Source organism: Amyelois transitella, chromosome 30 (assembly GCF_032362555.1).
Source record: "Amyelois transitella isolate CPQ chromosome 30, ilAmyTran1.1, whole genome shotgun sequence".
NCBI lineage: Eukaryota > Metazoa > Arthropoda > Insecta > Lepidoptera > Pyralidae > Amyelois > Amyelois transitella.
The window spans coordinates 946257-967372 of record NC_083533.1 but is presented as its reverse complement, the minus strand read 5'-3'; the positions used below and the strand labels follow the sequence as shown (position 1 = coordinate 967372).

Sequence of the window (21116 nt, the reverse complement as noted above, 5' to 3'; positions counted from 1 at the left end):
AACTAATAATAAATAATCGAACTGAACTAGTCTGTCCACACTATGAAGTTATTAATTTGTTGGAAAAAGACACTGTGGTCATCAAAATGTCCCATAGACGACACATAGATCATGCATTGTAAGTCTGTGAACATAAATAATAAATAAATATATACGGGACAAACTACACTGATTGAGTTAGCCTCGTAGTAATTTCGAGACTTGTGTTACGAGATACTAACTCAACAATACTGTATTTTATAATAATTATAAATACTTATCCTATAGATAAACATCCAATACCCAGGCCAATCAGAAAGAGTTCTTTTCTCATCATGCCCTGGCCGGGATTCGAACCCGAGACCTCCGGTGTCACCGTCAAGGGTACTACCGCTGCGCCACAGAAGCCGTCTGTAAAATATACATATAATCACGTCTATATCCCTTGCGGGGTAGACAGTGCCAACAGTCTTGGAAAGACAGACTTGACTGTCAACTCTATCATTGGTTAAACGTGGCCTGTACTGTACAGCTGGCTGTAGGTACATTACTGAAATATAATAGGTAATAATATATATGTATATGAAATTATATATATTTATTATTTATTATATATGAAATTATATATATTATATGTATAGTCTCAAAGTCTATAACCATATTTACAGTCTCTTAAGAAATTGTTAAACAATGTATTTTTTTTCTATGATTACAGAATTACCATACCACCAGAAGGCGAGAAGGAAATAACAGAAGGAAATTATTATGAAAAATATGCCATGGTATTGTTCAATTATTTTTTTTACTTATTTAACTTGATATAAAACATGTAAACGATGAACTTAGGCCTAGAATAGAATAGAATAGATTTATTTTCAAAATTGGACACAAGGTATCACTTATTGACATCACATCATACATACATAAAATCACGCCTCTTTCCCGGAGGGGTAGGCTACGTCTTTCCACTTGCCACGATCTCTGCACACTTCCTTCGCTTCATCCACATGCATAACTCTCTTCATGCAAGCTCGGCGGTTTCGGGTACTTACAAATAGTATGTATTATACTTATGTAGTGATAGTTATCTTAATAAGACTAAAATCCTAAATCTAAAGGAAACTAAAAGATAAATCTACTAAAAGATATAAATCAAATTCAAAAAATTTTTATTCATTATTATATCATATCGCTTAATAATTGTGAAGAAAAAAAAATGTAAAATTTATATATTTTTTTTATATATGTACATTATTAAAAGCTCATATAAAAATATTAATCTGAACAATGTATTCTCTCGTCCACATTTGTATTCTAAGTTTGGATATTAGTGAAGTTGACGTTGTTGAAGAAAATGCTGCAGTGCAGTTTGTTACCGCTTCCTCTGCACTGACGCCTTGGAAGCGGCAGTAAACTTAGTTTTAAGTAATTTATTTGACGTCAACCAATGTTGTGAAACCAAAAGATATGACAATTATCAAGCGATATGAAGTATCCTATAATAATGGATAAAAATTATGAATTTAATTTGAATTTGAAAATTTGAAGCACAAATAGGCATTAATATAAAACTAACACTTATTTACAAAAATGCAAGTCCCAGCAGATCGAAGTCTTGAGGTTAAAATGCCCAGAAGGCTGGCAGCATTGTCATTCAACGTTGACCATAAGAAAAAAACGTTTTTTTTCTCATTTCAGTTCATCATATCGCCTGGACATACTGGAAAATGGATATTTAAGACTCTGACTGACCGGAACGCTAGTCAAGTGATAACTAGGAATAATTTAACAAACATCGTGCTTTATAAAAACACATCTTATTACAATTACCAATGTGAATTTAACATCAAAGGTAAAATGTTGTAAATTTAATACATACATACATATGGTCACGTCTATATCCCTTGCGGGGTAGACAGAGCCAACAGTCTTGAAAAGACTGAATGGCCACGTTCAGCTATTTGGCTTAATGTAAGAATTGAGGTTCAAATAGTGACAGGTTGCTAGCCCATCGCCTAAAAAAGAATCCCAAGTTGGTTAGCCTATCCCTTAGTCGCCTTTTACGACATCCACGCGAAAAAGATGGAGTGGTCCTATTCTTTTTTGTATTGGTGCCGAGAACCACACGGCACTTAATAAATAAATAAATGTATAATAGATATATAATATTTAATAAATATAATATCTAGTATATTGCCCGCAACTTCGTTCGCATAAATTTCGAATTTTTTCGCGTAAACTTATTTGCAGGCAAACTCATGCCTTGAGTTCATTCAAATGACGATAACTTTTTATTTAGTAAACCGATTTTGATAAAACATACTTTGAATGTTTTTCTGAGTTAAACAAAGCAATTGGTGAAAGTTTTAAGTAAATCGGTTCAGTACTTTCGGAGATAAGTGTGATCATACATACAGACAGACAGACAAAAAAATCAAAAACAAAATTTTTGCTTTCTATTTTTCACTCTAAGTCCCTCTATCCATTTCAGTCAAACATACTAAATGTAGAGATGAAATATTTTTACTGTTTTATTATATATATATAGTTGTAGTGGGTCCAAAGGCCCTTCGCTTAGGCACGCGCTTATAAAGGGCTCTCGGGCTGTGAAGAGTGGCGCAGTTTCATCCCATCCACGGAGTTGCATCCCATGTTTATAAGCCTATCCCCTAGTCGCCTTTTACGACATCCATGGGAAAGTGATGGATTGGTCCTATTCTAAAGTGACGTGAACCACGCGGCAGAAATTTGAACTACTATTTAAAATAATAAATTTAAATTTATTTTTCAGTTTCGAGTCCCAAAATTGATGACAAAAGTAAGTTAACTTCGTCACATTTCATTATCTTAACTAAATTGATTTTTATAGAAACAAAATAGACCATTTTCCTTCCTTCTTTCTTTCTTTATTATTTATTTACCTTTTTTATATCCCTTGCGGGGTAGACAGAGTCAGCAATCTTGAAAGACCAATAGGCCACGCTCAACTGACAGGCCTAATGATAGAATTGTGATGCAAATAATAACAGGCTGCTAGCCCATCGCCTAAAAGGAGAATCCTACAATCCCTTAGTCTCCTTTTACAACATCCGTGGGGATGGCGTGGAGTGGTCCTAGTTTTTTTTATATTGATACCAGGAACCACACGTCACTTTTACATATGTACATACATACATCCATATATTCACGTCTATATCCCTTGCGGGGTAGACAGAGCCAACAGTGTCGAAAAACTTAGAGGCCACGTTTAGCTGTTTGACTCAATTATAGAATACTAGCTGTGCCCGCGACCTCATCCGCGTGGAATAGTTATTTTGGGCATCATTGAAGCTCTCAAGGATGAATAATTTTCCCCGTTTTTTTTTCCATTATTTCTTCGCTCCTAAAAGTTGCAGCGTCATGTTATATAGCCTAAAGCCTTCCTCGATAAATGTTCTATTCAACACAAAAATAATTTTTCAATCCAAATAAGTAGTTCCTAAGATTAGCGCGTTCAAACAAACAAGCTCTTCAGCTTTATAATATTAGTATAGATTATAAAGCTTTTTTGTTTATTTAATTTTTTAATATGTTATTTTACAATTTCAGTGAAATTGTACTACATCGCCGGTGGCGGAATCCTGGCCCTGATAATCATTGTTCAAACTGGTATCATCTGCTACATCCTAAAAGGTCAGGTTCATCATTCTTTAAGAGTATGACAATATAGCTTCAACACGCAGCTTCGTCCGTTAATTCTATCTAACAAAAAAGCGACGAAATTAGCGGCACCTACAAAAACCATGCCGTGTGGTTCCCGCACCAATACAAAAAAAGAATAGGACCACTCCATCTCTTTCCCATGGATGTCGTAAAAGGCGACTAAGGGATAGGCTTACAAACTTGAGATTCTTTTTTTAGGCGATAGGCTAGCAACTTGTCACTATTCGAATCTCAATTCTATCTTAAAGAGTAAGTAGTAAGTAAATAGCTGAACGTGGCCTATCAGTTTGCTCAGGACTGTTGGCTCTGTCTACCCCGCAAGGGATATAGACGTGATTATATGTACATATGTATGTACAAAAACCATCGAATTAAACGCCACCTACAAAAATTTACGAATTCAGCGTCACTTACAAAAGAATACAGGATTTTCGCAAATCCCACGTGATCTTCCTTTTACGGCTTTTATCGGGACGAAAGGTAATCAATGTCCCACTCCAGACTCTTGAATTTTATATCCACACTAATAATAAAGAGAAAAGATTTATATTTTTGTATATTTGTGACGAATAAACTGAAAAACTAAACAGATTTAAAAAAAATATATTTCACCATTAGGACGCTACATTATCCGAAAGTACTAAAGGCATTTTTGTTTTAAAATAAATGATACGAGAAGAGAATAAATCAGTATTTATAAAGTTATACTGAGAAAAAAAACAACCTTTTATTCCAAATGTTATGTTAGGTTGCGTTGCGTTGCGTTGCTTTGCGTTACGTTGCTTTGCGTTGCGTTGCGTTGCGTTGCGTTGCGTTGCGTTGTGTTGTGTTGTGTTGCGTTGTGTTGTATTGTAAAGCGAGGTTTTGTGCGCATATAAAACATGATTCTCAAGAAGAGAAAACGTATATATTGCAATGACATCCGCGGTGTTGTCAGATAAAACTAAATTACTTATTGTATTTATTATTTTCAGCGAAAAAAGTGCGAAGAATTGAGCAATTACTTAACCGACCACGAGGGAGTGACACAGGTAATTGTTTTTTTTAAATTATTTACGTAACGTTACGTCACGTTAAGTTACGTTATGTATGTAAATACGTATAATACGTATTCAAATTAAAAATAGATAATTATTATTTTTTTTAGAAAAAAAAATGTATATATGTATACATATACAGACACTGTATTTATAAGAATTTATTGATACATACATATATACATATGGTCACGTCTATATCCCTTGCGGGGTAAACAGAGCCGAACAGTCTAGAAAGGACTGATAGGCCACGTTCAGCTATTTGCTTTAAGATAGAATTAAGATTCAAATAGTGACAGGTTGCTAGCCCATCGCCTAAAAGAAGAATCCCAAGTTTATAAGCCTATTCCTAAGTCGCCTTTTACGACATCCATGGGAAAGAAATATAGTGGTCCTATTCTTTTTACGATTGGAGCCGGAAACTACACGGCAGAATTTATTGATGATAATTATTTATTACATAATATTTCAGTAAGGTATAGCACGATGCCAGGTAGAAAAGATTTGCTGATGAACGGACAAGATGAAGGTAGCATCTACGAGACTCTGGACGCTTTGCAACAAGGTAAATAATGCCGTGTGGTTCCCGGCACAAATAGAAAAAAGAATAGGACCACTCCATCTCTTTCCCATGGATGTCGTAAAAGGCAATTAAGGGAGTGGCTTATAAACTTGGGATTCTTCTTTTAGGCGATGGGCTGGCAACCTGTCACTATTTGAATCTCAATTCTATCATTAAGCCAAATAGCTGAACGTGGCCTTTCAGTCTTTTCAAGACTGTTGGCTCTGTCAACCCCGCAAGGGATATAGACGTGATGATATGTATGTATGTAAATAATGGTCAGGTCAAGTTCAAGTGTACCCTGAAACGACAAGCTTGCGTCATTTTGGGACGCTCACTGTAATACAATTTTTAATTCAGTAGGTATCGTATATCGTCCCTTTTTAAGTCAGACTTCTTCATAACGCCGTGTGGTTCCCGGCACCAATAGAAAAAAAGAATAGGACCACTCCGTCTTTTTCTCATGGATGTCGTTAAAGGCGAATAAGGGATAGGCTTATAAACTTGAGTCTTCTTTTAGGCGATGGGCTGGCAACCTGTCACTATTTGAATCTCAATTCTATCATTAAGCCAAATATCTGAAACGGGCCTTTCAGTCTTTTCAAGACTATTGGCTCTGTCTACACCACAAGGGATATAGACGTGACCATATGTATGTATGCTCTTCTTTTAAGCAAAAGACTAGCACTAGCAATCTGTCACTATTTGAATTTCAATTGTATTATTTAGCCGAACAGCTGAAAGTGGCCTATTGGTCTTTTCGAGACTGTTGGCTCTGTCTACCCCAGAAAGGATATAGATGTGATTATATGTATGTGACATATAAAAGTTATAGGTACTAACTGCTAACATGCGCTTTGGAAGCGGTAGTAGTTATAATTAGATTTAAGTTATGTGACGTCAATAAGTGATACCTTGTATCCAATTTTGAAAATAAATCTATAAATAAAAAAACTGTCATTATTTTTTCAGCTGAAGAGGCACCTCCTCCTCCACCAATAGAAACGTTGCCACGTATGTATTTTTTCTCTCTTTCATTCATTCATTTATTTAATCAAGTCTTTGTCCCCTGCGGGGTAGACAGAGCCAACAGCCTCGAAAGACTGACAGGTCACACACATCCTACATGAAGAATCCAAAGTTTATTTGCCATTCCCTTAGTCGCCTTTTACAACATCCACGGGTAAGAGATGCAGTAGTCCCATTCTATAAAGCGCCGGGAACCACACGACACTTCTTCTATTTGTCATCATCCCTGTTCTGATATAGGAAAGACTAAAAGAAAGGCATGGTCTTTTGACGGAGAAACCTAATCCAGCCATTATTTATGGTTCCACACACTGATTATGTAAAACACGAAAGGGCAGAGAGAACCCTTGGTTACAAAAAATCAAGGGAAGATCCCTTAATCATGGCATTGAGATTCATATAATGACATGCGTATACGCTTAAAATTGTAATTCCAATACACATTTAGTTGTTTGAGCGTGTTAAGGTAATTACTTAGATACTTATTGATAAAATTCATAACCTTTACAGAAAAAACATCGAAGCGACGCCCTCCCATTCCACTGCCGACTGAAAAAGCAGGTACTATATATGTACATACATACATATACTCACGTCCATATCTAGATATAGACAGAGCCAACAAACAGGCTTGAAAATACTGTAAGGCCACGTTCAGCTATTTGGCTTAATGATAGATTGAGATTCAAATAGTGACAGGTTGCTAGCCCATCGCCTTAAAGAAGAATCCCAAGTTTATAAACCTAACCCTTAGTCGCCTTTTACGAATTCCACGGATAAGAGATGGAGTGGTCCTATTCTTTTTCGTATTAGTGCTGGGAATCACACGGCACTATATATGTATGCTAGAGATAAACCTTTTTTTTTTTGTAAGTTGTGTCAATCAAACTTGCGCATGAGCTTTTTGTGTTGCAAATGTCCAGTTTTAGTCTTCGTTATAGAATTTTCATCTTAAAATGGTCGAGTGCTGTGGATGATCGGGACCTTTTAGAATAGAATAGAATAGATTTACTTTCAAAATTGGATACAAGGTATCACTTTTTAACGTCACACACTTAAATCTAATTATAACTACTACCGCTTCCAAAGCGCATGTGTAGAAGAAGCGGCGGAACAAACTACACTGCAGCATTTTCATCGGACGTCAATATACAAATATAGATCTCTTAAATCTTAATCGTGGACGAATGCACATTGTCTACATATAAAAACATGAATTAATGTTACAGAATTAGTTATTTCAATACGAATATTTCGTCATTTTTGGGCACTAAATCCGTTATTTTAACACTCTCCAACTCAAATACTCATGCTTCTCCGTGAACACATAATCCTACTAATATTATAAATGTGAAAGTTTGTGAGTATGTCAGTATGGATGTTTGTTACTCTTTCACACAAAAACTACTGAACCGATTACTATTAAATTTGGTATGTAGGTAGCTGAAGACCCAGAATAACATAGGCTTTTTATTCCGGAGTTCCCGCGGGATTGATAGGGTTTCCATACGGACGAAGTCGCGGGCGGCGTCTAGTAATCAATGTTTCACATTTCAAATCTTGAGTCGATGAAACACACTTTTGGAAAAAAAAGCAAAATTAACATGACGTTTGAGTTCCCGCCAAGATGTCAGTAAAAACAAAACGAAATGAAATACCTAACCTCTAACTTTTTTGTTTTGTTTTTTTTTTTAATAAATCTGTACTTACATAAATAAATATAAGTACACAGGACAAATGAAACAGATTGAGTTTGTCTCGAAATAAGTGAGAGATTTGTGTTACCTACAAGATACTTACTCAACGATACTACCTATATTTTATAATAAATACTTATATAGATTTATACATCCAAGACACAGAACTTGAAAAGTAAAATACCTACTTATTTTTTGTACCCTTTTTTGTACTTACACAGATATTAAAAAACCAGACCAAAACTCTACTCTGAAAACGACGAAAGGAAAAGAAGGTAGGCAATATTTTCTTAAACCTCTTCTTTAAAGCTATAATCACATCTATATCCCTTGCGGGGTAGACGGAGTCAACAACCTTGAAAAGACTGATAGGCCATGTTCAGTTGTTTGGCTTAATAATAGAATTTAAATTCAAATAGTGACAGGTTGCTAGCCCATCGCCTAAAAGAAGAATCCCAAGTTAATAAACCTATCCTTTAGTCGCCTTTTACGACAACCATGGGAACGAATAAAAGGTAATGGAGTAGTCCTATTTTTTTTTATTGGTGCCGGGAACCACTCGCCTCTATACAGCTATACCTCCAGATTCATAATGAACAAATAACTTTTTTTATAGATGTAAAGCCAGAACTCTTCCCTCCGAAGCCTTCTCTATCAGAAAATGAGAATACAGAAAAGAAGAGAATATCACGCAAATTGAAACTGCCATCTTTTCGAAAAGCATCTACCGCGGACACAGCTACATCTGATAAAAGTGTGAAAACACTACGTAAACTATCGAGTGTTCCTCAAGGTATACTTATTCTGGACTTATGTACATAGATACATATTGTCACGTCTGTATCCCTTGCGGGGTAGACAGAGCCAACAGTCATGAAAAGACTGAATGGCCGCGTTCAGCTATTTGGCTTAATGATAGAATTGAGATTCAAATAGTGACAGGTTGCTAGCTTATCGCCTAAAAAAAGAATCCTTATTTTGTAAGCTTATCTCTGTTATGTACATAAATAAATAATAATAAATATATACGGGACAAATTACACAGATTGAGTCAGCCTCGAAGTAAGTTTGAGGCTTGCGTTACGAGATACTAACTTAACGATACTATATTTTATAATAAATAGTTATATAGATAAACATCAAAGACCCAGACCAATCAGAAATAGTTCTTTTCTCACCATGCCCTGACTGGGATTCGAACCCGGGACCTCCGGTGTCACAGACAAGCGAACCTACTACCGCTGCGCCACAGAGGCCGTCTTATAATGATTGATTGATGTTTTGATATTGGATTCAAATTCTATTCATTACGATTTACTTATTTATTTCAGACGATTTATCGAAAAAACTGAATGATGAACTAAAGAAACGACAAACAGGTAACTTATTATATACATATGTATTTACATACATAAAAATACTCCATATATACATACATGAAAATCACGCCTTTTTCCCGGAGGGGTAGGCAGAGACTACATCTTTCCACTTGCCACGATCTCTGCACACTTCCTTTGCTTCATCCACATTCATTACTCTCTACATGCATTTTTGCCAGGACGTCCTTAATAAGATCAAGATACGTTCGTCTAGGTCTTCCCACTCCGACCTTTCCCTCCACACTCTCCTTGTATATCTGCTTAGTCAACCTGCTTTCATTCATCCTCTCCACATGACCATTTAAACATACCCTTTGCTATTCCTGTAACTACATCTTCTTTCACATCACAACATTCCCTTATCACGCTGTTTCTTATCCGGTCACCCAGTTTTACACCCATCAGACTCCTTAACACTCTTATTTCCACTGCATTTATTCTGCATTCGTGCTTCTTTTGCCATACCCAACTTTCACTGCCACACATTAATGACGGGACCAACACACCCCTGTGCACAGCCAGTCGAGCCATTTTGGACAGTTTCTGACTGCTCATAAACGCATGCAAAGCTCCATTCACCATGTTCCCCGCGTTCACTCTCCTTTCAATATCACTATCACACTTGCCATGAGGTTCAAATAGTGAAAAATTGCTAGCCCTTCCCTTACAAGAATAATCCCAAGTTTATTAGCATATCCCTTAGTCGCCACTTACGACATGTTAAGAAGGAAGACTGAAGGACATCATACAACTTGCTTTCAGGAAATATGACTCCACTTAAACCAGTGTCACCGACGATACCAGAACCAGTTTTCGAAGCAAACCCGAAGGATATTCCTACGGTTCAGAGCTTAAAAACGCAGATTTTGAGGAAAGCCTCTACAACTATCGGTAAGTTTTACATATAGCTGCCCAAAAATTTGAGGTTATGCTTACAATTTTTTACTACTAGTACACATACATACATATGGTCACGTCTATATCCCTTGCGGGGTAGACAGAGCCAACAGTCCTGAAGACTGAATGGCCACGTTCAGCTGTTTGGCTTAATGATAAAATTGAGATTAAAATAGTGACAGGTTGCTAACTAAGCCATCGCCTAAAAAAGAATGCCATGTTTGTAAGCCTATCCCTTAGTCGCCTTTTACGACATCCACGGGAAAGATATGGAGTGGTCCTATTCTTTTTTGTATTGGTGCCGGGAACCACACGGCATAATAAAAAAAAATATAGAGAAAAAACACAATCATGTCCACATCACTTTTGGGGAGAGTGATATACTAGTATCTACATTCTACCTATATTTATACCTGCTTTTTTGAAAGAGTCTTAAGTTTTTCCTAACGTGCATAATGTTATCGAATATGAATTGACTATACTCGTACATGAGATTAATTAAATTTTCAACCAATTAAAGCCGGAGGCTGAAGCCATAATACCTTAAAAAAAATAAAAAAATACACTACCCCAATTAGTGGAAATAATAAACATCATATCAATACTCCATCTCTTTCCCGTGAATGTCTTAAATGGCGACTACGGCTTTATAAACTTGGGATTCTTCTTTTAAGCGATGGGCTAGCAATTTATCACGTTTCAAGGGTGCACATAGTAGCCACTTAGATATGATATTTTAAAACAATTTTCGTTTTCAGAGACGCCAACTAAACCTTACCCAACATTGCCGCGGCCCGTTCCACCAAAAAAGCCCTTTGTATTCGAATATCCAACATCTCAAACAATAACCAACAGTTTACCCAAGAAGCCTTTGCAAAATCTACGTCCTGCGCCAACTCAGCCTACTTTCCAGCCTCAAACGAACCCAATACAGGCTCAATCGCAACCTTTTAATTCCCAATTGCACCCAATACCAACCCAGTTGTCCCCTATGCAAAAAAAATTACCAACAGAGCCCCAATTGCACCCAACAAAGCCCACATTGCACCCTGTACAACCCCAATTGCCCCCAGTACAGACCCAGTCGCACCCAATACAACCCCAGTGGCACCCAATGCCCGTTAATCCCAGCACACAATGGATTAATAAGGAAGGAGCCTCGACGCCTGTCTCTGAGTTGCCAGATTATTATTATACAGAGGGTATGTACCTGAGATTAAAATATTACATTTTTTTCTCGATGTCATGTCTAAAAGTCTAGTCTTCTTTTTTTTTATTAAATACTAGCTTTTCCCCGCGACTTCTTCTGCGTGGTGTTCTTCCTCTTTTAACACAATAAAGAGTCTATGTTCTGCCTCAGGGTCAACTCTGTCTCTGTACCAAATTTTATCAAAATCGGTTCATTGGTTTTGGGTGTGGAAGCATAATAGACAGATAGAGTTACTTTCGTATTAATAATATAAGTAGGGATTTGAGAGCATTTGACCCTGACATGATGCTGCGTTCACACCGAGCCGTTATTTGAGCTTGCCACCTATTATAACTATTGTTTTTTTTAAGAATGAAATCGTTATTTGTGTTTGAAAAGGATGTAAACATTTAGATGGTAACACAGATTACAGATCACCTGTTTAGTGATTGTCAATAGCGTGCAAATGTACCTAGTTTTAATATCTATAAATCGTATGTCTTAAAATAAATGTATTAGGTAATAGGTATTCATTTATTTTTAGTTTATGATATATTGAAGCTCCAAAATTTCTGGACCTTGTAGAAGCTGTTTGCACAGTGCCAATCAGTCAAATTCTTTTTAAATGATTTGAATTTAATTTTTAAAATATATTGCGATTTTTTTTTTAAATTAAATTAACGCTTAAAGTAGATTTTTTTTTTAATGTTCACTTTGTAATCTTGCGTTTGTTTTTTCATTTTTCCTTTTTCCGCGGGAAAAACGAGACCGCGATAGAGTTCAAACGTCATATTATGAAAGTGACATTTCGTTTTTTTTTTCAGAGCCGGAATACGCGACTTATGATGATAACGAAGAGTGGACTTATGAAGCGTTGGAACCTGTTTCCAAGTATAACTACAATGTATACGATTAAACGATTTTTTGATTAACTATAATTAAGTTTAACACCAAAAAAAAGACAATGTATTTTGATCTGTTTTACAGAGGACTTACTTTTACATTTTACACGCAAATTCGCCCGCATGAATTTAGCGCCATCTACGAAAAGCGACGAAATTAGCAACACCTATAAGAGTACAGGTTTTTCACCAATTCCACGGGAATTAGTTTTTACCGGGATGAAAGTTATATGTCCTTCTCCAGACTCTTAATAATTATATATAATCGTGATATTTCAAGAACATTAATCAGTAGGTTACCCGTGAAGAGGTAACAAACAAACAAACTCACTTTCGCATTCATAATATTACTTGGGATTATAACTGGATGTTAAATGTTTCTTAGTAAAGTCATGTGACAGTATAGAATAGAATAGATTTATGTTCAAAATTTTCATCAACATAACTTAAGTCTAATTATATCTACTGCCGCTTTTAAATCGCGTGTGTAGAGAAATCGGCGGAGCAAACTACACTGCGGCATTTTCACCGGACGTGAAATTAAGGTACAAAAGTTCATACTGAAAACCAGCGTCATGACATGACTATGTCTTGTCATAAAACTGAGCGGAGTCTTTTGGTAGAATTTAAGTTAGAATAAGATTTTTTAAGTGTATTTGTGATTTATGCACCAGTAAAATTATTTCTTTCTTTTTTATATCTACTTTTGTATACATTTTGTTATTTGTTTGTTTGTAACCTGTTTATAGTAGGTACTATATTAATAAATAAATAGATAATTTGTATGAAAATTGTTAATTATCCGAATAATTTTCCAGAAATTCTCAATGAACGGGAATTTCCATTTTCCCAATGAAACATGCTTCTTATATTGGAATGAAATTAGTTTAGTCATTACAAACAAATATGTTATAATGAAAACCTGAAAATCTATGGGTACTAATATTATAAAGCTGAAGAGTTTGTTTGTTTGAACGCGCTAATCTCAGGAACTACTGGTTCGAATTGAAAAATTCTTTTTGCATTGAATAGACCATTTATCGAGGAAGGCTTTAGGCTATATAACATCACGGACTATAAGGAGCAAAGAAATAATGGAATATGTAAAAAAAACGGGGAAAATTATTCATCCCTGAGGGCTTCAATGATGCCCAAAATAATTATTCCACGCGGACGAAGTCGCGAGCACAGCTAGTATGACATAATGAACAAACAAAAATATTTTCGTTTCGCAACGAATAAACTCAAAAACTACTGAACCGATTTTGATATTTGACACAGAGACTCGGGATTCAGGAGTAATTTATTAGCAGTTTTAACGCAGATAATAGGTACGAGTTAATACGAGTACAATAAAGTTAAAATTAATAAATAAATTTGTGCCGTGTAGTTCCCGGCAACAATAGAAAAAAGAAAAGGACCATCTTTTTCCCCTTGGATGTCGTAAAAGGCGACTAAGGGATAGGCTTATAAACTTGGGATTCATCTTTTAGGCGACAGGCTAGCAACTTGTCACTATTTGAATCTCAATTCTATCATAAAGCCAAACAGCTGAACGTGGCCTATCAGTCTTTTTAAGACTGTTGGCTCTGTCTACCCCACAAGGGATACAAACGTGATTATAAGTATGTATGTATGTATGTAAATAAATAAAACTATCTTATCATAACAAAAAAAAACAACACAAAATATCTAATAAACAACATTTATCTAATAATAACAATTAATTATTCTTTATCTTCCTCCGTCAGTTTCACCTTCTTAGTATCCTTTATAATCTCGTCAATACGATGTAGATCTTTCAACGATATTTCTCCGGAACCACGCTCAATTGGCTGAGGTTGGGATGGATCTGGCTTCCATCCCAAAAAGTTTATGATTTGATATGTGGCCGGGACACCTCGGGAGTTTCTCTCGGGCATATCCTGAAAAAAAATATCTAATCAATAAATAATAATAAAAAAATATATAAAGGAGTATTGAATTTAAATATGTAGTACAATTGGCGATTTTATTGCGAATTTTTGCTCGAGTGCCGTGTGTGTATTCTATTCTGTTCTTGTGACCGGCACCATTATAAAAAGAAATACCACCACCACCACTCAATCTCTTTACCATGGATGTCGTGAAAGGCAACTAAGCTTATAAACTCGGGATTCTTCTTTGAGGTGATGGGCTAGCAACCTGTCACTATTTGAATCACAATTCTATCATAGCCGAACAGCTGAACGTGGCCTGTCAATGTTCCAAGAACTCTGTGTACCCCGCAAGGGATTTAGACGTGATTGTATGTATGTTATGTAAATGTTTAACAACATACCAATGATATTTTCCATCAGACTCCATGGTTAACTGATAGATAACGTATCTACGTCACTACGACCGCCTATTCCTGGTAAAGGGTCAGGTCAAAAGTACCCGAAACCGCCGAGTTTGCATAAAAAGAGTTATGAATAATATGGATGAAGCGAAGGAAGTATGATGAGATCGTGGCAAGTGGATAGAGGTAGTCCCTGCCTACCCCTCCGGGAAAGAGGCGTGATTTTATGTATGTATGTAAGTATATACAAACTATACTATAGACATGTATGTACTATATTTAACTATTGTTACTATATTTAATATGTATGTATGTATTCTGCTATAGGTACACACACGTACACAGTATATTATACAATACAAATTAAAAAAACCACATCACCTTCCCATACATTTCATCGTATATGGCAGCGGCGGCGAACTGAACGTCGCGGTTCAGACGCAGCGGGCGGTTCAGTGCCGCGTTGGACTCGCCCATAGCGCGGCAGTCCTCCATCACGTGCCACGCCGTGGGGTACCACACTGTCAGCGAGTCGACATCCACCGTTTGTAGGGTGAAGCCAGCTCTGAAGGGTTAAAAAAGAAAATAAAAGTTGATAAACAAAAAAAAAATGTGAGGGTAGTCTGAAAATCCGAGGAGAAATTTCAAAAAAAGAACGTTAACTTTTAATTTTTTGCTAAAATGTAACGATGCTTGGGAAAATTCGAAATGAGAAAAGATTTTTCTATTGGAAACAGGCGCTCAATCCATCTTAAGGAAATTTCAAAAAAAGAACGTTTAGAACGTTTATATTGTAACCATATTCAAGGAATAAATGATGATGATTATGATTCCTAAGTTTATAAGCCTATACCTTAGTCGCCTTTAACGACATCCATTGCAGTAATATGTACCTACTGGTTATTTCCAAAAAATATACTAACGCATTCAGCAGTCCACCAACGTCCCTTATTCTCGTGAACGGTGAAATGTGAGGTGCCATTCCGCCGAGTAGTTCCGTCTCCGCCAACTGCAGAGCCTGGCGGAGTTCAGTTAGGGTGTCTCCGCCGAACACTGTCGCCATGAAGACCTGGAACCATGCATCATATACTAGTGTGATCTCGGCATCCCTGCAACTCACCTAAATCAAAATTCAGTACACTACATACATATAATCACATCTATATCCCTTGCGGGGTAGACAGAGCATACAGTCTTGTAAAGACTGATAGGCCACGTTCAGCTATTTGGCTTTAAGATAGGATTGAGATTCAAATAGCGACAGGTTGCTAGCCCATCGCCTAAAAGAAGAATCCCAAGTTTATAAGCCTACCCCTTAGTCGGCTTTTACGACATCCATGGGTAAGAGATGGATTGGTCCTATTCTTGTTTGTATTGGTGCCGTGTACATTCTGTACATGAATCTATTTAAAATTGCCAATATAATAAAAAATATTATTAAAATTACATATTTATAAGCCAATTAATCTGAACAATGTATTCTCTCGTCCACATTTCTGTTCTAAGTTTGGATAGTTGTGAGGTTGACGTTGTTGAAGAAAATGCTGCAGTTCAGTTTGTTACCGCTTCTTCTGCACTGACGCTTTGGAAGCGGCGGTAAACTTAGTTTTGAGTAATTTATTTTACATCAACCAATGTTGTGAAACCAAAAGATATGACAATTATTAAGTGATATGAAGTATCCTATAATAATGAATAAAAATTTTGAATTTGAATTTGTAAGTTGTACCCTCCGCCACTATACTTTGGACCTCAGGGTCGTCGACAAAAAGGATAAGAATGGAATAGAATAGATTTATTTTCAAAATTGGATACAAGGTATCACATATAATAATGAACAAAACGGGGAAAATTATTTATCCTTGAGGGCTTCAATGATGAGTCACGGGCACAGCTAGTAAAATATAAAATACAATAGATTTTCAAAATTGGATACAAGGTATCACATATTGACGTCACATAACTTAAATCTATTTATATAAAATCTTAAATGACCTGTTGTTCACCCTTGCCTCAATTTTGTATGCGATCCTCTTATTGTCAGGTTGGCTGGAAAAGATCCCACTCAGGGATAAGCCCGCCTTTGTACTGTACTACTGTTTTATATTTGTAATGTACTCCTTTAGTGAACAATAAATCATTTACTTACTTATATCTACAACCGCTTCCAAAGCGCATGTATACAAGAAGTGACGTAACTAACTACACTGCAGCATACGTAAAGTGTAAAAGACTCACTCCGTCCGGTGTCAAGCACCTCATGATATTATCAAAACACCCGGGCAGGTCATTGACCCAGTGAAGCGCCAGGGATGACACCAGGAGGTCCACGCTGTTATCTGGAAACTACCAAATATTGTTGATCATCACATATTTATTTACTAGCCCGCGACTTCGTCCGCGTGGAATAGTTATTTTGGACATCATTGAAGCCCTAAAAGATAAATAATTTTTCTAACTTGGGTAATTAAACATCTAAAATCTGTTTTTTCTCACCTTAAATTGTCAGGAAGGGTTGAATTGAATTTTGAATGCTACAATTCATTTTTTTAAAATCGGTCCATTTTAAAGTACCGTGTGGTTCCCAGTACACACACACACAATTATAATTTTCGCCGTAGGTGTTATTTTTATGCAAATACTCGTAAACTATATTCCTGTAATATTTCTGTAAAATTACATCTGTCCAGTAGATTACGCATCAAATAGTAGCAAACAAACCAACTTTCACATTATTATAATTTACTTCTCAAAAATCAGTCTTTATTTTATAAAAATGTGAAACAGTACGGATTTCTTAGGAAATGGAAAACAAGATATACGGTTTAGTCTTAAAAAGGTTAACAGACAAACTCACATCTATATTTTCTTCATCCATAACAATCCTCTCCGCTTTGACTCCGTCCCCAACTATAGCTTTATCTAAATGTGTCTGTGAGGTGTCGCATAACGTCACCTTTTCAACGCTGTCAGGTAAGAAGTGCCGGGAGACATAGCCCCGGCATGCGCCTGTTGAATAGTTAAACATCCAATTTCATACATAGAATCACGTCAACATCCCTTGCGGGGTAGACAGAGTCAACAGTCTTGTAAAGACTAAAGGTCCACATTCAGCTGTATGGCATACAGCTGAATGCGGACTTTCAATCTTTTGAAGACTGTTGGCTCTGTCTACCCCGCAAGACGTGACTATATGTATGTATGTAATCTCTATATTAGATTGACATTTATCTGATCATGTACTTTCTGTTGAGGAAATCTAAGGAAGAAGAAAAATCATCCTAACGCTTCTATGGAGATCTGGTATCAAATGAAAACTAAATTATATGTGCCAGCTGCTTCTTATTCTGTGTAGATTCAAAACTTAGACTTGTCTAAGAACATCATCTGTGATTGTTGGTATTGTCTACCCCGTAATGAATAGAGACGTGACATATGTGTTGTGTGTGTAATTACCAAGTTCCACGGCATTCTTAAACGTCCGTTTTATATCGAACACTCTGTCAGCAGTCCGCCAGCCAACTTCCTCTCGTATATGCTCAACTAAATGATAATCTTCCCTTCTAGCAGACCTTTCTCTTTGCAAAGCCTTCGCCTGTCTATCAAATATGTTCATACTACGGTAAACCGAGCTTGCAGTCTTGGTTTTTGTGGATTTAAGTCGGCATTTGTTACGTAAATATGTTTGCTCTGATAACTTTGTTAAACACTGCCGAGTGAAAAGCGGGGAAGATAAAAGAAGCTTGGCGTGCGACATTTTCGTTTAATTATTTCTGCACTATTGAACAATCACTTTTGAATAAATACCTACATTTCGTTTATTTTTAGAAAACATTCTTTCGAGAAATTCGAGGTTATGTTTTCTTTTTTTTCTTACCTGACATATCATATTGACAAGTGACAGGACAAGAGTGATGACAGTTTCTGTGTCGTTCAAAAGTTGAATAATGTTCTTCATTTCATGAAGATAAAATGCAACCTCGGATTGTAATTACACTTTCAATGGATATGCCATCTCAATTTTATATCTTTGCCGCTATTCCTTAACTCACTAAGAAGTCATAGTTTCTATGAATCAGAAAGTAATAACTAACATGTGTGTGGTGTACAACATTAACGATTTTTATTATATATTATTTACTTCATGTTTACCTAACGGTCATTTGCATATTCTCACTCTGTGGGTTTATTGTCTGTTCTTTTTTAAATCTTCATTCTAAAAATACATTTTCAATGTAGGCGATCTCTCTCTCTTACATGCATGTTAAGACTCCTAAGCCTTCACTTTAGCACGCGCCTACAGATCTACTTTTTAGTAATATGATCCGGTCCTCTTTGCTGCGAAAAACCGGCTGGAGACAGACTTTTAAACGAAAACACAACTGTCAATGTTACCAATGTTGCCAGTAATGGATTTTGTTGTTTATTTTCGTGCTTCGAAGTTCGTTTTCCTTTCCTCGTCTGTCTCCAGTCTTTGTCAGGCTTATTAAAATCTTAAGATCGTTTGGTTAAATTCAGCCTGAACTTGCTCAATCTACAAAAGTGAGTGTGTTAGGAAAAAGAACTATTTAAATAATTCGGTACCTGCTACATAACCTCAAATTAAAATTTTATCTAACTTATTTATTATATTTCAGATGTGGCCGTTACTATTGAGGTTTTTACGGACCAATGCTCCGTATATAACGCTCCCTGTAGCAGCGATTATAGGCGTAATAGGATATAATATAGAGAGTTTATTATCTGATAGGTATACACCGTATAACAGTAAGTAATAACAACATTTCTGATTATAAATTTTTTTAGACATCTCTTAGTCTCACACTGCCTCTGTTTAAGACTCAGAAATTGTCATAAAATTGAAGATGCTGTAGAGTGCACAAGGTGGAAAAAGTTGGCCCAAAACATGCAAGTATGAGAGTTAGAAAGACTTAAATGAGTGTGCACTGGTTTGAATTTTTACTCTATCATATATTAACATGACTCTCTTCTGAGTTTACATAACTCAGAAGTTTGATTGGTGATTTATGCTCACACATCCAGGCAGCTGAACATGTAACCACGATACAATAAGTGTAAGGTAAAATTAATAAAAAATATTTATATGAGAAGTCTTTTTTGCAATAATTCATGAAAATTTCAATGTCATTTTACAGAATCAGTCCAAGACCAAAGATTAGAAAGATTGACAGACGAAGAGGCGCTCAAGGATCCTACGAAAGTGGATAAACTACAGTACAAGGAGAACGTTCTTGGCAGGAACGTGTCGCCATCTTTACAGAAAGATTAGTCATTATAGGTTACAAATTCAATTATTGTGTGCGACATGAACCGCACTAAGATGAGCATGTTACATCTGTGATTTAAGGGAATGAAGAGTATGCATTTCTAATTTAACCTTTTGAACACTGCAAGTAAAATAATGATTCTTGTCCAGTAAAGTCAACCAAAGTATTTGTCTACGTAAGCTTTTTCAATGATAAGTTTCTGAAACCAATTCTAAAACGATTTTTGTGTTTTAAAGTGTTCCTTTTTATCCTTTGCCGATTTTGGAATCCTACTGCAGCAGATTTTTTGTAGGTTGCTTAAATTGAAAAGAGTTATCAATTAAAACACTGTAACAAGTTTTTCTTGAAAATTTTTCTCGTCATTTTTTTCTTGTAGAGGTCTTTTAAATTACGTTACAGTTGGTAATACATAATTATGGTTGAGAATTTCACTACTGATTTCCAAAGAATGCATTTCTATTTCTAACTATACAGCTGAAAGTGGCCTTTCAATCTTTTCAAGACTGATGGCTCTGTCTACCCCGCAAGGGACATTCAAGGAAAATACATAGACATCATTATATATATGTATGTAAAAAGAAAAACAATATTTACTATGTTCAGAAAATATTTTATTAACATTACTTACAGAGTATTCTACATTCAGCTATTTCTTTTAATCGTTTCAAGTCTCTGTCTACCCCGTAAGGGAAAAGACGCGATTATATGTATTAGTAATTTAAATTAGTACTGTAGTAGCTGCGACTTATTTTCTTAAGTTGCAATAATACTGTATGAGTACATTATACTGAAAATTTTATAAAACTGTCAGATTAAGTACCAATGCTGTTTTTTAATAATTTTAAACTGCATTGTACATAATTGTAGTCAATAATTTTCAAATGTAAATAGTCTTGTAGTTACTTAGATTTTGTTGAATATATTTTGTTACAAAGATTTTTCTCTTTTTTTATTACACCTCGTAACAATATAAATAGGTACTTCACGTGATATTTATAACGACCGCTTATTACATCATCTATTATTTGTGTTTTATTTTATTATGAAAGTCAAGATGACGGAGCCACCTCGCAAAACACCAATTTTGTCGAACCAGCCCTTAGTACCTGGTTTGTACCTTTAGGTACCTATATCA

The 21116-nt window shown here is 35.8% G+C and overlaps 3 protein-coding genes across 4 annotated transcripts; 2 read left to right on the top strand and 1 right to left on the bottom strand.

The window, feature by feature from the left end:
* Positions 1 to 111: 111 nt before the first annotated feature.
* LOC106143114 (uncharacterized) lies at positions 112 to 13023 on the top strand. The gene is made up of 15 exons (XM_060952848.1): positions 112 to 122; positions 695 to 761; positions 1678 to 1831; positions 2771 to 2797; positions 3568 to 3651; positions 4656 to 4712; positions 5191 to 5283; positions 6253 to 6294; positions 6820 to 6870; positions 8228 to 8281; positions 8623 to 8799; positions 9338 to 9385; positions 10148 to 10276; positions 11041 to 11484; positions 12296 to 13023. Exons 1-15 carry the CDS (start codon positions 112 to 114, stop codon positions 12385 to 12387), a joined length of 1530 nt encoding a protein of 509 aa, XP_060808831.1. The 3' UTR covers positions 12388 to 13023.
* A 1041-nt stretch (positions 13024 to 14064) lies between these two features.
* On the bottom strand, positions 14065 to 18564 carry LOC106143085 (arginine-hydroxylase NDUFAF5, mitochondrial). Of its 2 annotated transcripts, none has more exons than XM_060953028.1 (6): positions 18150 to 18564; positions 17551 to 17702; positions 16932 to 17039; positions 15617 to 15762; positions 15075 to 15258; positions 14065 to 14298 (listed from the first exon to the last, which is right to left on the bottom strand). In XM_060953028.1, the coding sequence occupies exons 1-6, from the start codon at positions 18448 to 18450 to the stop codon at positions 14101 to 14103; spliced, it is 1089 nt and encodes a 362-aa protein (XP_060809011.1). In that variant the 5' UTR covers positions 18451 to 18564; the 3' UTR covers positions 14065 to 14100. The 2 variants fall into 2 exon arrangements, with proteins under 2 accessions (XP_060809011.1, XP_060809012.1); XM_060953029.1 differs by having other exon boundaries at positions 15085 to 15258.
* Positions 18565 to 19093: 529 nt separating this feature from the next.
* LOC106143109 (small integral membrane protein 12) lies at positions 19094 to 20918 on the top strand. The gene is made up of 3 exons (XM_013345100.2): positions 19094 to 19235; positions 19331 to 19460; positions 19850 to 20918. The coding sequence occupies exons 2-3, from the start codon at positions 19331 to 19333 to the stop codon at positions 19981 to 19983; spliced, it is 264 nt and encodes an 87-aa protein (XP_013200554.2). The 5' UTR covers positions 19094 to 19235; the 3' UTR covers positions 19984 to 20918.
* The last annotated feature ends 198 nt before the right edge of the window (positions 20919 to 21116 follow it).

What these genes read in the sequence shown, in the direction of transcription:
- LOC106143114 (XM_060952848.1), top strand. An exon ending in CATCTGCTACATCCTAAAAG is followed by an intron (nt 3,652 to 4,655) that starts GTCAGGTTCATC and finishes TATTATTTTCAG; the next exon opens with CGAAAAAAGTGCGAAGAATT. An exon ending in ACTGCCGACTGAAAAAGCAG is followed by an intron (nt 6,871 to 8,227) that starts GTACTATATATG and finishes GTACTTACACAG; the next exon opens with ATATTAAAAAACCAGACCAA.
- LOC106143085 (XM_060953028.1), bottom strand. Translation starts at nt 18,450, where the DNA reads ATGTCGCACGCCAAGCTTCTTTTATCTTCCCCGCTTTTCACTCGGCAG. An exon ending in TGGATGAAGAAAATATAGAT is followed by an intron (nt 17,040 to 17,550) that starts GTGAGTTTGTCT and finishes AATATTTGGTAG; the next exon opens with TTTCCAGATAACAGCGTGGA. An exon ending in GGTGCTTGACACCGGACGGA is followed by an intron (nt 15,763 to 16,931) that starts GTGAGTCTTTTA and finishes GCATGGTTCCAG; the next exon opens with GTCTTCATGGCGACAGTGTT.
- LOC106143109 (XM_013345100.2), top strand. Translation starts at nt 19,331, where the DNA reads ATGTGGCCGTTACTATTGAGGTTTTTACGGACCAATGCTCCGTATATA. An exon ending in TAGGTATACACCGTATAACA is followed by an intron (nt 19,461 to 19,849) that starts GTAAGTAATAAC and finishes GTCATTTTACAG; the next exon opens with AATCAGTCCAAGACCAAAGA.